The 20,572-nt window shown below is 39.4% G+C and overlaps 1 protein-coding gene across 1 annotated transcript in view; it reads left to right on the top strand.

Annotated features, from left to right (window-relative positions):
• The window catches only part of GMDS (GDP-mannose 4,6-dehydratase), a 427,285-nt gene that overhangs the window by 157,019 nt on the left and 249,694 nt on the right, over window positions 1–20,572 (top strand). Inside the window, exons 5-6 of the mRNA XM_062617766.1 lie at window positions 4,375–4,567; window positions 5,422–5,526. Coding sequence (XP_062473750.1) covers window positions 4,375–4,567; window positions 5,422–5,526 — 298 coding nt within the window. The remainder of the gene's footprint in view (window positions 1–4,374; window positions 4,568–5,421; window positions 5,527–20,572) is intronic.

Below are 20,572 nucleotides of genomic sequence, written 5' to 3' on the forward strand. Positions count from 1 at the left end.
GGTGTCTTCAAAAATAGTTGTTAGTTGCATGGCTTGCTTTATGCAGTTGACAGTAACTGATAGTTTTGGATTCTGAGGTTAAAATGAAGCATATATCTCAGGTAGCTAAATTAAAAAACTAGTGTATATATGGTTTCTCCGAAGCATAAGCAAAAGCTGTTAGGCTTTCTGCTCTGACTCACCACTGTACAGGAAGACTATCTTCCTAATTCAGTCACTTAAGATGTCACAAATTAGGCTGTTTGAAAAATCTCATCTGCAGGTATTACCTGCTTTTCTTTCTCTTTTTTTTTTTTTTTTTAATCTACTGAATAAATGTTTACTCTTCCAGAAAGTGACTTGGTTTTATCCTTCATACACCTGCCTTTACAGTAATTACCATGAAGATCTGAGGATGATCAGGGGACTGGAGCACCTCCCAGATGAAGATAGGCTGAGAAAGTTGGGGCTGTTCAGCCTGGAGAATAGGCTGCGTGGAGACCTCATAGGAGCCTTCCAGTATCTGAAGAGGGCTTATAAGGATGCTGAGGAGGGACTCTTCATTAGGAACTGTAGTGATAGGGCAAGGGGTAACGGGTTAAAACTTAAACAGGGGAAGTTTAGATTGGATATAAGGAGGAAGTTCTTTACTGTGAGGATGGTGAGACACTGGAACGGGTTGCCCAGGGAAGCTGTGAAGGCTCCATCCCTGGCGGTGCTCAAGACCAGGTTGGACAGAGCCTTGGGTGAGATGGTTTAGTGTGAGGTGTCCCTGCCCACGGCAGAGGGGTTGGAACTAAAGGATCTTAAGGTCCTTTCCAACCCTAACTATTCTATGATTCTATTTTACTCTCTCTCAGGCAGTCCCATTGAGATCAGTGCTCCAGCAAAGATTATTTCTATGAGTGACATCTAAAGAATATGATTCTGTATTTGGTTTCTATAGCTCAGACCATGGCCTTTTGTGTGTGTGTTGTGCATACATGTCAGTTCTCTTTTGCACAACCCTCTTAATGAGGTCCCTACATTATTATTTTTTTACCTCCATCTTTCTGCTGGTCCTCTACAAAATGATGTTTAGAAGGAGGGGCAAAAACTGTGGTAATGGATAACTCGGCACCTTTTCCTTCCCTGCTTCATTTGTAACTACTTAATCTAGTATTTTATAAAACTCTTTTATATTGTTAACTTTGAATTAGAATCAAATTAAAATCCAGTGTGCACTAATCTGTATTTGCCATGTTACTGCCCCACTGCACAGAGTGTCTTAACAGTCCAGCGTTTTTGGTGTTGGAGGTTTCGGTGGATAAAACCATTTTTTATTTTCATGAATGCCATTCTAGTCTAACCTGCACTCCAAAATGAAATTAGTTTAGTGGTCTGAGCCCTGTTTCTCGTGATCAACAGCCCACTTCACAAAACCACCAAACAGGCACAAAGCTGGTGTTTTTTTTCTCAGGGACACGCAGACCCAGCCAGTGCAGAGGCACAATTACCTCAGACTCCAGAGAGTGATTTTTCTAGGTGAAGACTGAGGTCATTCATAAGGCAAAAGGGGAAAGCATCTCTTGTGAAACTGGCCTCTGCATCAGCCAAGGAGAGCAGTTCTCAGGGCTGCTACTGCAGGCTCATTGCTCACTCTGATGAAGAGGTCTTGTAATCTGGGATCTCTGATTTAAGACCACCTTAGTTATATGTGTCGTATACTTTGTAGTAGAATATGTAAGCAATAATTGCATTTTGGGTTGATGTTTTTAGCAGATTGTTCGTTGGAAAGAGTACCTTAATATAGATAAATTCCTGGTTCTGCTACAATTAGTGTTTTGCCTTTAGTTAAAGAGCTGGGTTGTTACTGTGAATATGTGAAGGTGTTAGCTATATGGTAAATATACGATTTCTGTTCATTAGTGCATTATTGACTTGTATCACCTGTTAAGATGTTTTTGCAAGACTTTGACAGTGAAGCTGTGTCGTGGTTTAAGCCCAGCCCTAAATCAGAACCACGCAGTCTCAATCTCACTCCCCTCCTTTCTTCCCCCCCGCACCACTCCTGAAGGAATGGGGAGGAGAATTGTAACAATGCAACTCCCACGTGTTGTGATAAGAACAGTCCAGTAACTAAGGTATAACACAAATCACTGCTGCTACCACCAATAATAATAATGATAAGGGAAATAACAAGGGAAGAGAATACAACCGCTCACCACCCGCCAACCACTGCCCAGCCTGACTGAGCAGTGATTTAACCCTCTTGGGTAACTGCCCCCAGTTCTACCTCCTGGGCATGACGTGCTGTGGTATGGAATACCTCTTTGGTCAGTTTGGGTCAGGTGTCCTGTGTCTGCTTCCTCCCAGCTTCCCCTCCTCCCTGGCAGAGCATGAGGCTCACAAAGTCCTTGGTCAGATTAAACATTACTGAGCAGCAACTAAAAACATCGGTGTTACCAGCGCTGTTCCCAGGCTGAAAGTCAAAACCACAGCACTGCTCCAGCTACTAAGAAGGAGAAAAATGATTGCTACTGCTGAACCCAGGACAAGCTGAAAGACCTTAAGTGGCTGTCATCTTTATGTCCAATTGATTAAAACAAGAAATACTCAGCATTTCTTGATAGATCAGTTCTCAGTTTCAGCTGGGTCATACCAGGTTAACCAAACAAAATGTCAGATTTTATTTTTTTTTGAGTTTTAGTAAAGAGCAAAAAAATGAAGTTTGTTTTCAGCCATACCATTTTGCTGTTTCAGATCAAAACTGTGTGAGAACCTTTTTGATTTTGGCGCTCAGTAACACAATTTAGATTATTTCATACCTGTATTAAATTAAAAAAAGTGCAAATTCAAATTAATCTTATTATTTTTATGTCATCTGCTGTGTAAATAAGCCTTAAATCTGTAGTGATTGCTGAATAGGGAAGTGGCTTAACAGGAGAAATTAATACAGAACTATATATCTGAATCTGCAGGGAGCCTGAAAAAATAGCTGGTAAGTGACAGGTTACTTTTCACAGCACTAATTCAGCTTGTCCAGCTATGGTCATTTACTCTCTATTGTAATAGTAGTTACCCTATTCTGAAGACTAATGAAGGGGGGATCATGGATTTGTACTCTCTGTCTTTGGTAGTGTCTCACTAACCTTTAGCCTAGATCATATTAACAAACTGTAATGTTGCCTTCACTCTAGGGCTCATTCGTGAAAGTCAGTCATAAGCCAGAGGGGACATAGGTAGGTTAATTCTTGCTTGGGTTGTGGCAATGGAGATTGCCTTAAAGGTCCATTCCGTTACTTGTTTATAACGTTGGCAATACAAACAGGGAACTTTTTTCCAAGAGCTGGCATAAGCAGAATCTCTGGATTAGAGAGAGGATGTAGAAGGAAGAAGGAAAATGTCTCTGGGATGGGCGCTGGTGGGAGAAAATCCTTTAGAGTCCAAGAGCATTGCCAGCACATCCAAACAGCCAACCTGTACCCATCAGACAGGGAGAGTGAGCTCCCTTCCGAGCATTTTTCACTCCTGCCTACAAATTAGGATGGACGCAACGCATATCTTACTTTCAGCTTCCTTTTCTAATTTTTTGTTTTCTTCTTTAACTGTCAGGAATAGAACTAATATATTTTTGAAACACTCCAAAAACTTAAACACAATCATTCTCTTGTGGCCTTTGCCACAATCAAGCTCATTATAAAAATAACTGAGAACTACTGGAGCAAGGAGAGAAAGAAGAGTTTTGGCCCAGCAGCGTGCATGAGTTCATACTGTTTATTATCATATGTCAGCTGCAGAAGATATCAGGTTTCTTTTGGATATCTCCACCCTTTGCTGTCCCACTTCATCATCCCTCTAACCTCTGTGCTAAAGCTCTTGCACACCTTAGGTGGTATGTCATTTGACAGCAGATACTTCTAGTCTTCTTTCCATTTTGATGTGTGTTTAAATTCCAAAACTTTGGACCTTGTTCAAGTTTGTGTGTTTTTTTTAACACGTTTGTGCTATTGTGCTGTCAATTTTTTTAACGTATTTTTGACAATTTTAACCAAATTCAAGTGTGGCAAAGATATCAAGCCCAAGTGAATATTGTGAAAATTGGCAGCTGTGGAGGTGAGACAGTGCCTGATAATGCTTCCACTGTGAGAAGGCTTACCCCTTACTTCACATGGGAAAATAATCCTGAGAGAGAGATCAGGGAACACCAGCCTTTTGGTTCTGCTATTTATGGAATTCTTGTTTATTCTTAGAAATCCTTTGAGGGTACTTTTGTAAACTGAGCATCTACTCTGTACTAAAGTGTCTAGATAGTCTGTTACAAGTGATGTATTACTTTGGTTGGTTGTACATGATCACAGCATGTTCTGGTTCCCTAGTAAAGTTGGTGGTTCCTTATTTCTTTCTCTCCCCAAGATTTCTTTCGACCTAGCAGAATATACTGCTGATGTTGATGGGGTTGGCACTTTACGGCTCCTAGATGCCATTAAGACATGTGGCCTTATCAACTCTGTGAAGTTCTACCAAGCCTCCACCAGTGAACTTTTTGGAAAAGTGCAAGAAATCCCGCAAAAGGAGACCACCCCTTTTTACCCAAGATCGCCTTACGGTGAGGATCACTGACGGTGTGTGTGTAGTGTCTGTCTGTCTACTCTCCCTGTTCATGTCTCAGAGCTGAAGTCATTTGGGTGTGAGATTAGACTGGCGATAGAGCTAAAGTGACTAGACATGTCAAGAGGCATGCCTTTATGAATTACTATATAAAAAGTATTTGCTGCCGTTGCCTGTGGGTTGGAAATTAGCATCTCACTTCACAAGACCGTGTTCATTCAGTGCAGAGGTAAGGAGCTGTTGTAGAGACAGGGGGAAGGGCAGCTCTTCCTTCACAAAGGGTTGTGAGATACCCCTGAAGTGATAAGGTTTCATATTTTTTGTTGCCTAAATGAAAAACTCCCAGGAGCTCACGTCTTCCTTCATGACCTCGCATGAAATTTGAAACACTTATTAAAGCAATGTGCATGGAGGACTTTGGTGATAAAGTTTCAAATCAATTTGAGTGTTAAGGCACCAGATTTTTGTTTTTATTCCTCCAAAGCAATTTTTTTTTTTTGTTTTTTATTAGCAGAGGTCACCACTGTGGCGTATTTCACACGCTCTGGCTGTGTTAATTATATTGTAAAAGAAAAAGTGCTTGAGTGTGCAGAAGAAAACAGTGAGAAAATGCCCTAGTGCTTCCTGGCCAGTTCAGGGGCTGCACAGACTAGGAGTATTTTCCCATTCAGATGCTGCTTATTGGGACGGATATTTTTTCTATATGAAATGTGATGCAGTTAGGGACTGAATCAAATCCTAATGCACTCTGCTGTTGAAATGTGGACTTGTGTGTGAGAGAGATGTGTATGCCTGTCTGAGCTGTGTACAAGCACAGTGGATATATATAACACTTCAAAATTATTTTTGTAGGAGCAGCAAAACTCTATGCCTACTGGATTGTGGTGAACTTCAGAGAGGCCTACAATCTCTTTGCTGTGAATGGCATCCTCTTCAATCATGAAAGCCCCAGGAGAGGTTAGAAAATCCATGTGAAACTGTTCCCAACTTTGTGTGCATCTGACCGGAAAAATGAAACAATGCATCCACAGGTTTCATTTAAACTTGCCAAAATTCTGTAGGGAGGGTGTCATGATTTGTAGCCTGCTCACAGTGTTTAATATAGCCCTTCTGGCAGTCTCAGAGCCTGCAGAACAGCACCTTTCCCTTTCAAGCATCATTTTGTAACCCTCTGATGATGGAGGGAGGCTTGTGTATCTCATTTTGTGTATCGTTGCTCTCAAGAGACTGCAACAGTATAACATCCCTGAGTTTTCTTTCTATATTGATCATCAGTTATGGCTAAAATGTAAAAATGACACCTTAAAAAAGCAGGTTTTCTGAACACTTAGGAGGGCAACTGCATAACAGACGCAATTTCAAGTGTGACTTGTACTCAAGATTTTTATTTGTGCATAAATGTCACATTAAAAGGCAGGAATAATAGACCCTCTAAATTCATAAGGCTAATTAGTACAGCCTGGTATACTTTGAAAAAATTGTGAATTGTAGCCCATAACTTGTGACAAGATGGCTTTTAACACATGGCTTTAAAATGGCTGTTAAATCCTTAATAGCAATGCAGCTTAAATTCCACTTAATCATCCCTTTTCCTCTTGCAGTACTTCAAGAACAATTAATACTGTTATTTAGTTTGAGTAAGAGTCCATGGTTGATTAAAAGTCTTTTGTAAAATGACAGTTTTCCTCTGCCCTTAAAGTACTGTGACTTTAGATAACACTCTAAAATTAAACTTTAACACAGAAAACTGGCATTGTGGTCTATTTCTAAATGAGAAATAACTTCAAGTTTTACAGGAATGCAATTATATAAATTATAGTCTGGCAAAAAAAATATAATAGTTTTAATCATACGGACAAATATAAAATTGACCATAATTGCAATTCTGCTGAGAAATAAAAAAAAGAAAGGAGTGAGTGTCAGAAGGATTTAAATATTGATTTCAGTCTTTGGGAGTCATAGCTGCGAAACTTCATAGTACACGGACTAAGCAGCATTTACAGTAGGTGGTGCACCAAACGATGGTAGAAGTTGGTGCACTGGAGCAGATGACAGTACAAGTTCAAAATTAGAAAAAGGAATCAAATTCACTAGATGATTGTTTCATTTAGAAGCCCTAGTACTTTGCTTTCTTTTAGAGAGATATTCTTGGGGAGCTGTAAACTCAGGTCCAAATTGCTCTGAATTATCATTGTGCAGTTAAAACATTCTGACCAACACAAAGAATGAAGGAATATGAAACGACAAATAGTAGCCTGGCACGATTTCTAGTAACACTAAGGAGCAATGAGATGGAAACTGTAGGAACACATTTACCATTGCTGCTGCTTCTCTATAGCCTTGTGAAATTTTGAAGGAGGAAAACTTCAGTACTCGTTGCTATTTTGAGCCCTCTCACATTTGTTCCAGCTTTGACACTGCTGCAATGGAGCTTCCAATCCGAAGTCTCCTTTCAGCACATTTAATGTCTCCATGGAGAACACAAGCCTGTGCTTTGAGGTCTCAGGCTGTACTTTTTGTTGTGTGTGTATGCTGGGTGCAGTTTTAACCCTGTTGTGCCATGAGTCTTGTCTTAAGATGGTTTTGGTTGGCTCTGTGTGCCTTAGCAGGCATACATGCATGAAAGCAACTGTAACCACGGCCCAGTGCCATTTTTGTGGTGTTTTTATGGGAGAAACTCTGAAAATTTATACAGAGAAGTAATGGAAGAAAAGTAGTTTTGAGGTTGTTTCCTAAAAGCCATTCAGGCATTCATCACTTTTGTAATGTTTCTGAAGACTGCAAAGGTGCTTTGGGAGGAAAAGAGTTTAGCTGGGATTTCTGATTCCTATGCAGAGCTGGTAATCCACATGAAAGTTTTAAAATGCGCTATGGTTTGGCCTCCTTCTCCCTCACCCCCACTCAGTGATTTCAAAGGTTGGGAATACCTAAATAAACCAATACATATTTAATTCCAATATTGCAATTACATGCTACTATTCCAGCTGATCTAGTGTTACAATGAATTGATGAGATGGCGATGTCCAGTTGATGGTGATACTAAGCACATCTTGTCTGCACGAAATAAAATAGCTGGTAATCAGCAGAGAGCAAAAGGCTGTGTGTGGCAGTGCCACTTGCTGAGGTGCAGAGCTGATCTGTCCCAGCAGATGGTACATATTTTTTCCCCATATCTTAAGTGTTAATCATACTTCTGAAAATTCATGTAAGCTTCCTACAGTGAACGTGTGTATAGGAGAAGACTGTGAAGAGACAAATCCTAGTATTTCTTGTAGGCAGGGACCTGTAAGGTGTGTTACACTGTAAGGCAGTGATAAGGATGAGCAGAATGAATTTTTGGTACCTGGCAGCCTGTGTTGTGGACTGTGATCAAATACAGAAGTATTTGCATTTGTCATACCAGTACTCTTTGTGAAGAATGATGAGTTTCAGTTGCCTGCCAAGTGGCTGTTAGCAGCTGATCATTGAGGTTGAGTCAAACAGACAATTGTAAAGAGTTTGCTTCATGATCTCTCTTCATATAATGTTCAGATATTGTACTGCTGGGACAGCAATATACAAGCCTAGTGAAAGTAAGAGCTGTCTAATCTCAAGAGCTGCTTCCCTGACAAAGGAATTTAGGAATATACACCTCTTACTTCAGAATACCAGTTCTTCTCCTTATCCTTCTCAGTTTTAACTCAGAAAGGAGCACCAATAGTTAATCTCATGTAGCCTGTACAATAATAGGGAAGTCTACAGAGTTCATAAGGGTAAAGAGTGCTTAAGTCTCATATGAGAGGTTTCCAATTTCTCAAAATTACCAAGGCTTGAGAGAAGTGCTGGCTTTGAGAAGTTTCTTTGATTTTCCACTTTTATCTTGCTCTCTAAGAAAAAGACCGTAACAGGAGTAGTTCTTGAGATATGACACCATACTTCAAATCTGAGCACTTAAGTTTGCTGTGTGAGCCTGCTTTTAAGTCTGATGTTTCATATTCTGACAGCCACAGTGACTTTACAAAAAACACCAGTGATAAATTCCAAATTGGTTGAACCTACTGTCTGAGCCTTGCATCTTAGTTCTGTAAAGGTACAGCATTATTAAATCACATGAATACTTGGGTCCATACTCAAGAGATACATATATATGTAAGAGATAATATTATCTAAAATTTCACATGGAGTAAAACAAGTGGCTATGTTAGACTAATCATAATAAAATATACATCTACTTTGAGCCTTTCTATAGTACTTTCTAATTTTTTCTTTATATTATATGTACTACCCTTCATTTCTCAGTCAATTTTATCGTTTTGGAAGACGAAATAGTCACTTTTTGATCAATACATGCATTTCAGCTCAGATAAATCAACACAGCTGCAGCGAAGTAAATAGGGTCATGTTGATTTATGCCAGCTGAGTATCTGGCATAGTACTTCCAGTAATAGTCTCGGGAAAATACCTTGCTAAAGCTGCTCTCTTCAGTTACTTCTGTCAATTTGTCCAGGTATAGTTCAAGTATTTGCTGATTTCTGACAATGCCAAAGGATAATGGGATCTTTCATTTCTGAATCTTATTTATTATCTGAATATGACGTTAGATGAAAAGCGAAACGCTTTGTACTATGGTAATAAGCTACAAGGTGGCCTCTGCTTCTGAAAATTAACAAACAAAGGAAAATCTACAAACCTTTCCCAAAATGCTGGTTTTTTTTTGGTTGGGTTTTTTTTTTTTTTTCTGCATGAGATACCAAACTGGGGAGGTGATGGCCATCAAGTTGCCGGTGGTGGTTGAACATGGCTCCCAGTATTACCAGTGTGGAAACGTCTGCCCTTTGGCAATATTGGAAGCATATTTCTGTTCAGTGAGATGGTGGTTTTGACAGTGGAAGAGTGAGGCAATTAGCAAGTCTAGTTTTCAGGAAAGCTGGGGCTTGATCCAAACCTTTTATACACCATTGGAAAAGATTCCTGTTCTTTTGCTGGGCTCTGGATCTCATTAATACCTTCTTTTCTGTCTGAGAAAGCAAACTCTTTGTTGACAGTGTCATTTGTTTCTTCCCAGACAAGCCCATACTTTTTTTCTCCTTAGTTCTGTGTAAGAAGTTATGTGAGGTTTACAAGATGTGCCTTTGGATGTCTGAGATAACTTTCTGATTTGGTTAACCACTTCATTGCTTGCCTCATCTGATCTTTATCTGCCAAGATGTACAAACATGTACAGCGTGTTTCCTGACACAATTCAGCAGAAGTTCTGTTTGTTTTTTATTGTTTTGTTTTGTTTTTTTTTCCCCTAAGTAATAAGTACTTTGCCTCCACACATGACATCATTGTGTAGATCATTCAGCAGGGAATTTTTGTTTGTCTGATACCAACCATGGTAAAGCAGTTGTCATCAGACCATCGCTGTATAGCCAGAGGGAAAGGATACAACTGCTCATTTCTGTGATCTCTTTCAGCTGAGAAGGAAATGGCTAGGTGTTAGATTGCAGGCTGAATGTTGTCAAAGTACATGTAGTAAGATTAAAATGAAAAAAAATAAAATAAATCAAGATTTAAAGAGAATGGGGAGTGTTCTTTACTTTTATTGTGCATCTGCATCACAGGTTTGCCAGGGAAAAGGGGTAAGAAGTTCCCCTACTCACTGTAAATATGTTTGGGTATCTTTTGAACTTTTTTTGTTGTTGTTACATCTTAATAAGCTTTCAGTCTCCCTTTTGCCCCTATGGCACAGAGAAGGCAGTAGCAGATGGTGACATCTGCTACTGACTTTCACAAGAAATCCCAACAATCCCTACTGTAACAGCTGCTCTTCTGCATCTCCTGTAAAGAGATGTAGCCAACATCTGATGATTTCCGTTTATTTCTTTTGTTGAGGGGACTAATTGCTAGTCTCCTTTACACACTTTCATGCAGGAGGAGCTTGGTCAACCTGGTCCCATTGGAAATATTAAGGGCTTTTGCTGGTGATCTTTTTTTTAAGTTTAGTCCTGTGAAAGACGTGTGTAGAATCTTCATTGCAGGTATATGTCTCTTCGATTTAATACAAAATTCCCCAGCCCACAAGTATATAGGAACAATGAAACTCAGCAGAATGCTGCTTGTGTCTTGCTGACCTCTTGCTGGATGAGAAGAATGCAGGTTGGCTAGTATCATCAGGAATCGTCTGCCTAGCATATTGAAAACTTGATGGCAAGGTACCGTGGCCAATGTAAAAGGAGTTACTCAGACAGTTATGTGCTATAGAGCAGCCAAGATCATTTCATGCTTTTTAGTTTGCATGTTTCAACAGAGAAAGCATGCAGTGTCCTGAAGACATGCATTCTTACTGTCTTTTTCTCCCTGCTGTGAGACTGATGCTGCTAAGTGATCCATGCAGGTGTTTCGTTATCTATACATGCAGTTTAGCATCAGTGGGGGTTAATGTGGGTGTTGGAGTCTACTTGTACAGATGGATTTGCGGTAATATTGACTGTAATAATATGCAAATGCTAGGCAATACCTCTCTGCTCTTTTGTCTGAGTACGTTTTTTCCCCTTGAAAAAGACCTGATATTACAAAGTAAGTGAATTTAGCTAATTTTGCAAACGTTGAACCTCATACTGACTAACTAGTACTGATCTGAGCACATCACAATATATTGAAACTTTTTGCTAATTTTTATGGTTTATGTCATCTTAAAACTCCTTGTTTCACTTTCCTAAAACTAGCCAATACTGATATACAAAGGCAGTGCAATCACACTAAAATACAAGTAGGCTTCCCCCTGTGAACCTGTGTTTTAAAAGCAGTACCAGGCTTTGGAAATAACTGAAGGCTGCATGCCCGTAGCTTTGGGCATTCAGATAGTCCAGGTCAGTGCCATGGAATTTGTCACATGGGAACAAAACAATCATGAATGTGAACTAAACCAGGTTATAAAAAGATATTTTTCTCAACTGAGTCACTGATAAAGAAAGGTGCTGTGTTGAACAGTCTAATTACTAAAATCTTTTTGATTCAGTCTTTGCAACAATAGTCTGTGGGAATCGTCACCATCTCTTAATGTGGGGCATTTTTTTTTTTTCAGTCTTGAAGTAGCCCTCATTCTATACTTCTTTCTCTCATGCACTTTTCTGAGGTCTATCACCAGTTTATCTACATACGAAAACTAAGTAATTTCTTGCCTGTGGCTTTAGATTTTTGAAACAGCTGTATTCACAACCCAGATCTCTCCTTGAGCAAATTATTGTCTTATCAGATGCATCTTTTTGTCATTAAATCATGTGCTCCCTTGTGGCTTATACTGTGTTGAGAAGAAAGTAGATTACAGTTTTTGCTGTTTTCCATGATTGATTTCAACTTTATTTTAATCTTAAAAAAAAGGCAAATCATTCACACAATTTACAAAATGTCAAAATTACTAAATTTAGAAAACTTTAACATGCAATTCTTAACATATCTCAGGTTATATTAGCAGATACCAGTGTTAGTTTCTTAAGCTATGAATTTGCAGACATTTTTTTCTCCAATGAAATATCAGCCCAGAATTTTGAAATAAAAGGCCGTGGAAGATAAGGAAGTCAACAAAGTAAACAGAATAAACAACAAAGTAAACAGTCAGAGCGTGCATCTTACTTGTAATGTACTTACGGCTTCGTTAAAGCACAAACTTGTAGCAAGATTTTTAGGAATAATGTGGTTTAGGTGCCTATTTCCCCATTTTTTTCCCTTTGTTACATTTATCTATCCCTGAATGTAATGCAATGGAAAATGTTACCTTTCTGCTTTTTTGCATATGTATAAATGAGAACATGAAAGGAAATACAGGCAAGAATTGGGAGGTTTATATGTTGCATGTTACAAAATAGCTTGTATGTGGATTTTCCAGAATGTCAAAACAGAAATGCCATAGCAGTTTCACCCGTAAGTCCATTTAACCCAAGTATTCCATTGTCCTTGCTGGAATATTAGAGGAAAGTGTAGGACATGGTATAGTTACAGAGTGGTCATCTCAGACCCTAGTAGCTGATGGGTAAGAGACCATACATGAGGGACACACCACAGTCCACTGCTCCCTCAGACCAGAGATCTTAGAATTAAGTCCAAGCTGCTGCATGTGAGATCCTTTCTAAAGGAAACCACTTTGGCTAGGGAATAACACCTCCTTTGAATTCACCTTTAAGTCATAGCTCAGGGGAATCTAGAGCCTAGGGCAGCAGAGCACAGTGCAGGATACTGTTTCTCCAGATGTGGAGGCTCAGTGACACTCAACCACTTCTGTATTTCTTGGTTTTGTCATTTGAAACGTTTATTCTTGCAGTTGCTTTTCTTGCAGTTATATCTACAAAATTCTGTTGAGATACACTGAGATTTCCTCCTGCATTTTTCTCTCAAATTTAAATAATGTCATTGTCTTTCTGAAATAGTCAGAGGCAAGAAAGGAAAAAAGTCACACACAGAACAGATACCATATTATTATTGCAAGAGGTATATTGTATAATGAATCTAGCTTACATTGTCAATATTCTGTAAGTAATGAATGTTTATTATTTTATTCATTGTTAACATACAAATTATTTCCTAAACTTTTGAAGTCTTGTGTCTAAATATGATTGTTCACATAAATTCTCTGGAATATATACATTTCTTCTGAAATATACTGATATAATTCTGCTTTGTCTGCTTCCTAGTATGTAACCCAACATCAGTAGTGCCAGTGTTCCCCTAGGAGTATGAAGTGACTGCCATTAGAAATTGGTTATGGCTCATCTTCAGAGTGCTGGGTATCACTGCAGATTTTGGGTATCATCTATCAGGAGTGGAAACTTGAAAGCAGATTTATACATGCAGCTGTACATATGTGCTGATTGCCACACTTACCAGGCCCGCCTTAGTATCTGAAACATTTTCTCAGCAGTGTGCTTCCTACTTTCCTTAAAATAGCTCTCCTAAACGTTAACACTTCCCTCTTATTAGAACTCTGCTTACATTGTCTTTTATATTTTGAGAAAAAAAATAATTTAAGAGTAGATCCATTACAAATGCATGTTGTTCAGAGGCAGTTATTTGAAATTAACCTAATCGGTCATTTAATATCTGGGAAACTTAACAATAGAGACTCTAATTCACAATAAAACAGTTCCAACGTTAGTGGTTCAAAAAACATTGCAGAAGAAAATGTCAACTGATTGTTCATCAATAAAGTCTTCAGGATTCATTAAAAATAAAGTAATGGGAAATGCAGTATATTCAGATGTCACCTCTTAGAAGATTCATCATATGGTGGGATTTTATACCAGGTTTTTACCAGTTGTAAGGTCAGAAAGTAGGTTAGCGCATTTGATCAAAGCTTGGTTTGAACTTAGGAATACTGCCAGGGAGTTCTGCCTCAATTGTGCCAAGTCTTCACTGAAAGTTCCCAGAAAGGTGTGCTTAAAAATAGGAAGCAAAACACACAGAGAAACATTGCATGTATAGGTAGCTTCATTTCAGACCATTATATGCGCTATGTACTTCTTGGGGGGTGCATGAAAGCTTTACATTTATAAATATAACCAGTGTCACTTTGAAACAGGTAAAATCATAACAGTGGGACAGATGGCTGATTGTGTCAGTCTTGTTCATCTAACTGCAGGTGTTTTTTGAGATCTTAACCTCTTTTACAAGGGTTTATAGCAGTATATACTGTCAGTTTTATGTGTTTCCCACACTCTTCATGTGAGCACACCTTGCCAACCATGCTGAAATATTTCCTTTTCAGGGATTTGCTTTTCATAGACACTTAAAATTTAATTATATGTTCTACTTAATTGTTAGGCATCAATTGGCAAATGAAAGCTATGTCCAAAAGCATGAGTATTCTCAAACAGCTTGCAAGTAGTTATTGCAATTAAACCTGATACCACATGCTATATAGATTGTTGCAATATCCTCTGCATATTTTGATCTGTATCATATCTCACCCCTACAGAATGATAGTTGTTAAAACAAAGGGTTGTAGGTCACAGTTTGCAGGTTTCACATGAAATATTTCAGGGTTGCTCTTTGGCATGGGAAAACAAATGAAAACCAAGCCAACAGAGAGAATACAATATCATGTTTTCTCTACTTGCTCTTAATTTACGCCCTAGGACATGTGAGTTTGAGAACCACTTCTATAGAAATGCTGCAGGAATGCTGATGGATTTGTGGTTTTGATGGTGAGAGCTTGATTTCATTGCATTAAATGTGACTAAATTTACAAGTAGTGAAAGAATTGTCCAACAAAGCAACTCAGACCTCCAGTTTACTTTTAAAGAACATAAGAAAGGATTTTCTCATTTGTATTAAAAACCTTGTATTAAGAAAGGTTTAAGGTGTTTATTTGTTGCATCAATATCAATCAATCGATGGACTGAGAATATTTGCCAGAAACTTTAAAATAAAATCCTATAGTAATCCCAAGTCTAGGCGGTGCAAATCTGGAAAAATCAGAGCTCATTCTGGATTTAAAACAAATCCAGATGTCATGTGCAAAACTTCAGTAACACACAGAAACATTTTACTTTGCATTTCTTTTTATAAATTTTTGAAACAGTTGCTTTTAAGTTATAAATCTTTGTGCTTTCTTGCTGACACCTTTATTTTCTCAGCCCCACCTCATGCCCATATTCTGAGTCACTGGTAGGCATGTGTGAATCTATTAGGGCTACTTGAGTTGCCTGGTATGCTATGTGCTTTCACTTATCCTGAGTTTCTATTTGCTGCAGACTGTAAAAAAATTACAAGCTCTTTTGTTGCCATTATTATACTTCTTCAAGATATATGGAGCACCTTCAAATATAAGGAACAGTCCTTAAACTTCCTAAATTTTACATAATTCTGGAAAATTAAGAAAACTGAAAAGTTTATCTGGACTTCAATGATTTATTAGTTAGGGATGGTATCACCGATGAACTTTATTTTAAGCATTTATTCTGAAGTGCCATTGAATCTTCAGCAAAGCCAATCTTGCGATCATACCAGGCATTTGAGTTTGCAAATGTTCCTTTTTTCCACGCTCTTTGCTTGCATTAATATCGCATGTGTCTGTCATTGAAAATCAGGCCAGTAATTGCTAATTTTAGCATATGTTTTTCAGCAGGAATGTGACTTCCTTGTCTCAAATCCTCGCATATATTTTTTTATATCCTCTAGGTATGTTGTAAGGAAGGCAGGAGGTGGCAGAAGTGTTCTGTCCCTTCTTTAGTAGCAGAATGGGATGACTGGCAATAGTAGTGTGACTTGCTGTCATGCTCTCTTGGGGTAGCCATTAGGTATCATGAACAAACCTCTGCCTTCTGCGAGGTCTAAAACTAGGCAGTGTATGCGCTTCTCCTTTTCTGAGCAGCAGAATGGAGTGCTGCTGTGTCTTCTGAGCTGTAACCTGTCCAGGTATACTATGATTTGCAGGTAGTGATTTGAATCATTTGGGCATTGATGAAAATTATGTATGCTTGTCATGCATCTGGGCTACATAGTAGCACTATGACTGTCCTTTATATTTAGTATGTCTTTGTGGAAATGACAGTGTTCTTACATTTAGGAGAGTGTCTCTGCCTTCAGCTCAGCATGGTCTAGCATCACCATCTTTTCTGTGTTCTAGTTCATGGGTTTTTTTTGCAATGCTCCTCAAGTTTCAGATACTCTGTTCTTTAACACAGTTTTAATTTTCTCATAGTCTCAAGCCCATTTCTTTAAAGCATATGCAATGGACACCAGGTAGCTTGTGTTTTGTTTGCACCTTCAGGTGAGGATGCTAATTTGAACGAGTCATTAACTGGCAAACAGCATGTAGTACAGATAATAGGCATTTTTCTTTAAACCTGTTCAAGTTTCAAACAAAAAGTGTAGCACATATACAGTTGTTTTATTTTTAGCATATTTAACAGTCCCCACAGACCATGCAATATTTAAGAAAAACAACAAGATTGATGTAACAGTAACTCAAGCTGGGAAATTTAAAGCTTGATTTCATGTAACAACAGTAGGCAAATGCTACCTTTGCTGCCTAGTTCTGACAGTGCTGGTGTTACTGAAGAACTGGCAGCAGTTTTTCATGCTCGTGAATCCAAGTTCTATTGCCAAAGTAGCATCAGAAAAGTAACCGGTAAGTAATAGGTCTTTATTAAATTTTACTTGCGTCTCATAATGACACTTTTCTTAAGAAAAGTATCATACTCTTGAACAGCACTTAAAGGAAAAATAAGCTCTTTGTTTTGAAATCATGGGATGAAGCAATTCTGGGTTTGAGTTCATTAGAGTGCTCCAGTTATTGCACAACTTTGGTCTACTAGCAAGTAAGTTAAGTGTCTCCTGTCACTTTGCTTCTACAGGTTACTTGTAGGTTTGGTGGTGTGGTGATATCATCTGCTTTACCGTCACGTTTATAGACAGTGATAACCAGGCATCAACACCCATGAAGAAACCCACAGAGTCACCAGGGAATGTTAATTTTTTCCAGAAGTGTGCATGTATGTATGTGGATGGTGCTTGAAGATGGCTGGCTGTACATGCAAGTTTGATGAATTAGTATGTTCAGTAACATTTGCTGTAAAGGCAGAATAAATTAAAATTATCCAAATTGGTAGTATACTTGAGGGTTCATTTGAACTTAATGTTGTTTCTACTGGTTATAATCAGGTAGTTTAATGTTTAATACAAAGTCTTGGTATTGAATAAAAAATCCTGAAAGATTTAACACTTAGAATATGCTTTTCCTCTAGAGTACTGAGGGGAAAAAATAGAACATTAATCCTCAATGGATTAAAAGAAATGCCTCTTCTTATTCTGTAGCCTACCTGAAAAGACATGCTTATGCAGCTACATGATACAGTATGTTCTTTTTGAATGTTTCTGCCTTTCATTACACAGAGTATTATAGCCATAATCCTACAAATATTTAAAGAGGCAACTTGATGCTTACAGGCTCTGACTCTAAGTCTGATAGTATTGATTTTAAAAAGGAAGTTATTACTGGTAAGTGAATAATAGCTCAGTTGTCTTGATCAGATTTTCAAACCTGCTGTTTGAAATGAAATAAATGACAAGAGCATTCAAATTTTTCAAAGCACTGGGAGGCTTACATATTGAAAATGTGAGTATTTTATGGAAAGCTTTTGAGACAGAAGCATAATGTTAATAGTTTTAAGAGGACCTGATAATTCTCTACTTCTAAAAGCAGAAGTAGTCATCTATGTCATGATGACGGAAGCTACCTGGAAATGTTTGTTTGGCCTCCTTTCCCTTTTACTCTAAACCAATACTTGTGGGGAAAAAACTGCTAAGTTTAATATAATTCATTTAAAAATTATATAAAAATTGTGACTCCTGTAATATAAGAACATGGGCATATGACACTTGAAAAATACCAATAATTTTATAACAAGTAAAACAGCATGAAGTAATAGTAAGTAGTTTGGCTCAGATCTGATTTTTTTTTTTTACTCGTTAGTTCAGTTTCATCAATAATTATTTATCTGCTTAGTATTTCTGAATCGGTTCAAGCTGAAAAATACAAAATTTTGAAATATGATAAAGGAATTTCTTCTGGGAAATTCTCTATTAAAGAATTATTCTGATCCAATAATCAGGTATTTTCTTCTTGGATCAGTTCTGGATTAGGTTCCACAAAGATTTTAGTTCAGGTAAGAGTTGTGGTTCAGTTTCCATTTTAGAATTTTTTTTTTTTTTTTTTAAAGCAGTTAAAACAATTTTCAGTTCAGTTTAACTCTGGGGAAAGAAAAAATAAACAGCTTTTTCACAATTTGGCACAGCTTAGATACATTGTGCCCTTCACTCTGCTTGGGTAAACTGCTTTATTTGGTTGTAGTATGTCCCTGGCTGACATGTGAGCTGTGCAGTGCTGCAGTGTTTGACTATCATGTAGTGCCAAGGAATATGTAGGTTCAAGGAGAAAGATTTTAATGGGGTTAAAATAAATTGTGGAAACAGTCTGTATAATTTGGTATCAGACTGAAGTAGTTTGTGTGTAGCAAGCTTGTGTTTGTGTGTAGATCCACATGACGCTGTGCTTTTGAGAACATCAAGAAAACATGGGTATTTAAAGAAAAGGGGTGGGGGAAGAGGGACAATATAAAATCTGAATCTTGAACCTGCATTTTTATAACCTTTTTGTATAAAATAGGTAAAAAGATTCCTTTGTCATGAATAAAATACTGTTCACTAAATTCCATTGAAACCCTTCAGAAGAATTCCATTTTCGGAAGCTGGTATGCCTATAGTGTTGTCTTCCTTTAGATCCCTTATCAAATATTTTTGTAATGTTTATATTTAGAATTTCTGTATAATTACCCAGAATTTGATTGTTTCTTCTTTTTCAGCAACCTGGTTCACATTTTCTTTTAAATTGGCAGGTGAGACGTCAGGAGACATGAGTGGGTTTTTTAGCAACATCTTCCAAGCTGTGCAGAAACATGACTATGAAGCGTATTTTTCCAATGCGATGCATTTTGACTATTTTAGAAGAAACCAGTGGGTTGACAGTTGTCCTGGGTTCAGCAGTAGCAGTCATTTTTTCCCCCTTCTTGGTAGCTGGTGCAGTGCAGTGTTTTGACTTTCAGCTTGGGAACAGAGCTGATAGTGATGTTTAGGTTTGGCCAAGGACTTTGTGAGCCTCATGCTCTGCCAGGGAGGAGGGGAAGCCGGGAGGAAGCAGAGAGAGGACACCTGACCCAAACTGACCAAAGAGGTATTCCATACCACAGCACGTCATGCCCAGGATGTAACGGGGAGTTAGCCGGAAGGGCTGGGGGACTGCAGGGTTGGAGGAGGTATCGGTCAGAGCTTGGTCGGGCTGGGGGTGGGCGAGTTATTGGTCGGCTGGTGGTGAGATGATGTATTCTCTTCCCTTGTTATTTCCTTTATCATTATTATCATTGGTGGTAGCAGTAGTGATCTGTGTTATACCTTAGTTACTAAACTGTTCTTATCTCAACCCGTGGGAGTTGCATTCTTTTCGATTCTCCTCTCCGTCCCTCCGAGAGCAGGGGGAGGGCAAGAAAAGGGGGGGAAGTGAGCGAACGAATTACCTGACTGGGTTTAAACCACGACAGTTCTTTTTGGCGCCCAACGTGGGGCACGAAGGGTTGAGATAACTACAGATTTGACTGGATTAATAGTCACTCGTCACAATGCTGATTTATTGGCTCTCAGAGTTGTTTCGCTTGATCTCACAGCTTCAGAATGTTGTAACTTACGTAGAGCCGGTATTTGCTGTGATAGTGTTTATCAAGTATGGGGCCTGGGCTAAGGTTCTCGTCTCACTGTGCTTTATGGCAATGGCTTGTAATACGGGCGGGCTCCAGCAGCAGGGCGGGACGGACGTGGCCGTGGACTTGTACCTGGCCGTCCGGCTGCTCTTCACCGTCCTGGCCCTCACCCTACTCTCCATCTTCGTGAGGCTGCGGGGAGCCGAGGGGGAGCGGCCCCGGGAGCCGGCGGCAGCCGAAGCGGCCCGGGAGAGCGGCCCCGGGGAGCAAGCGGCGGCGGGAGCGGGGCCGGAGGCCGCGAGGGGACGGCTGCCGGTGGAGGAGGTCGGGGCGGTCGAGGAGAGGAAGGAGGCGGCTGCCGAGCAGCGGGAGAAGGCGGCGGAGGAGCCGAGCCCCGCGGAGGAGCCGAGCCCCGCGGCCGAGCCCAGCCCCACGACGGCCGAGAGCATTTCCCGGAAGCCGCCCGCCGAGCCCCAGGAGGATGCAGGAGACCACGCAGCATTTCCCAGCAAGGCAGAGGAGGAAGAGCTGGACTCAGGAAAAGAGAAGCTGGCGGTGGGAGAGCCGGCAAGCACAGCAGCTACACCAGCCCCAGTGACAAGTACAGCAGCATCGTTTGAGAGTTCTGAAGGTTTTGAATGGCCTTTGGGTATCCTTGGGACCTGCCTGCTGATTGTGATGGGGATCAGCATGTTGGCACACACACAGGCTGTGTTCTACCCACGACCATTCTGTCTGATCTCAAAAGTTAAGCAGAGTCAGGTTTGGGTCTTGTCTGGGATTAGACGACGATG

Source organism: Pezoporus occidentalis, unplaced genomic scaffold, assembly GCF_034315485.1.
Source record: "Pezoporus occidentalis ecotype Australia unplaced genomic scaffold, CSIRO_AGI_Poc_V1 ctg2, whole genome shotgun sequence".
Lineage (NCBI taxonomy): Eukaryota > Metazoa > Chordata > Aves > Psittaciformes > Psittacidae > Pezoporus > Pezoporus occidentalis.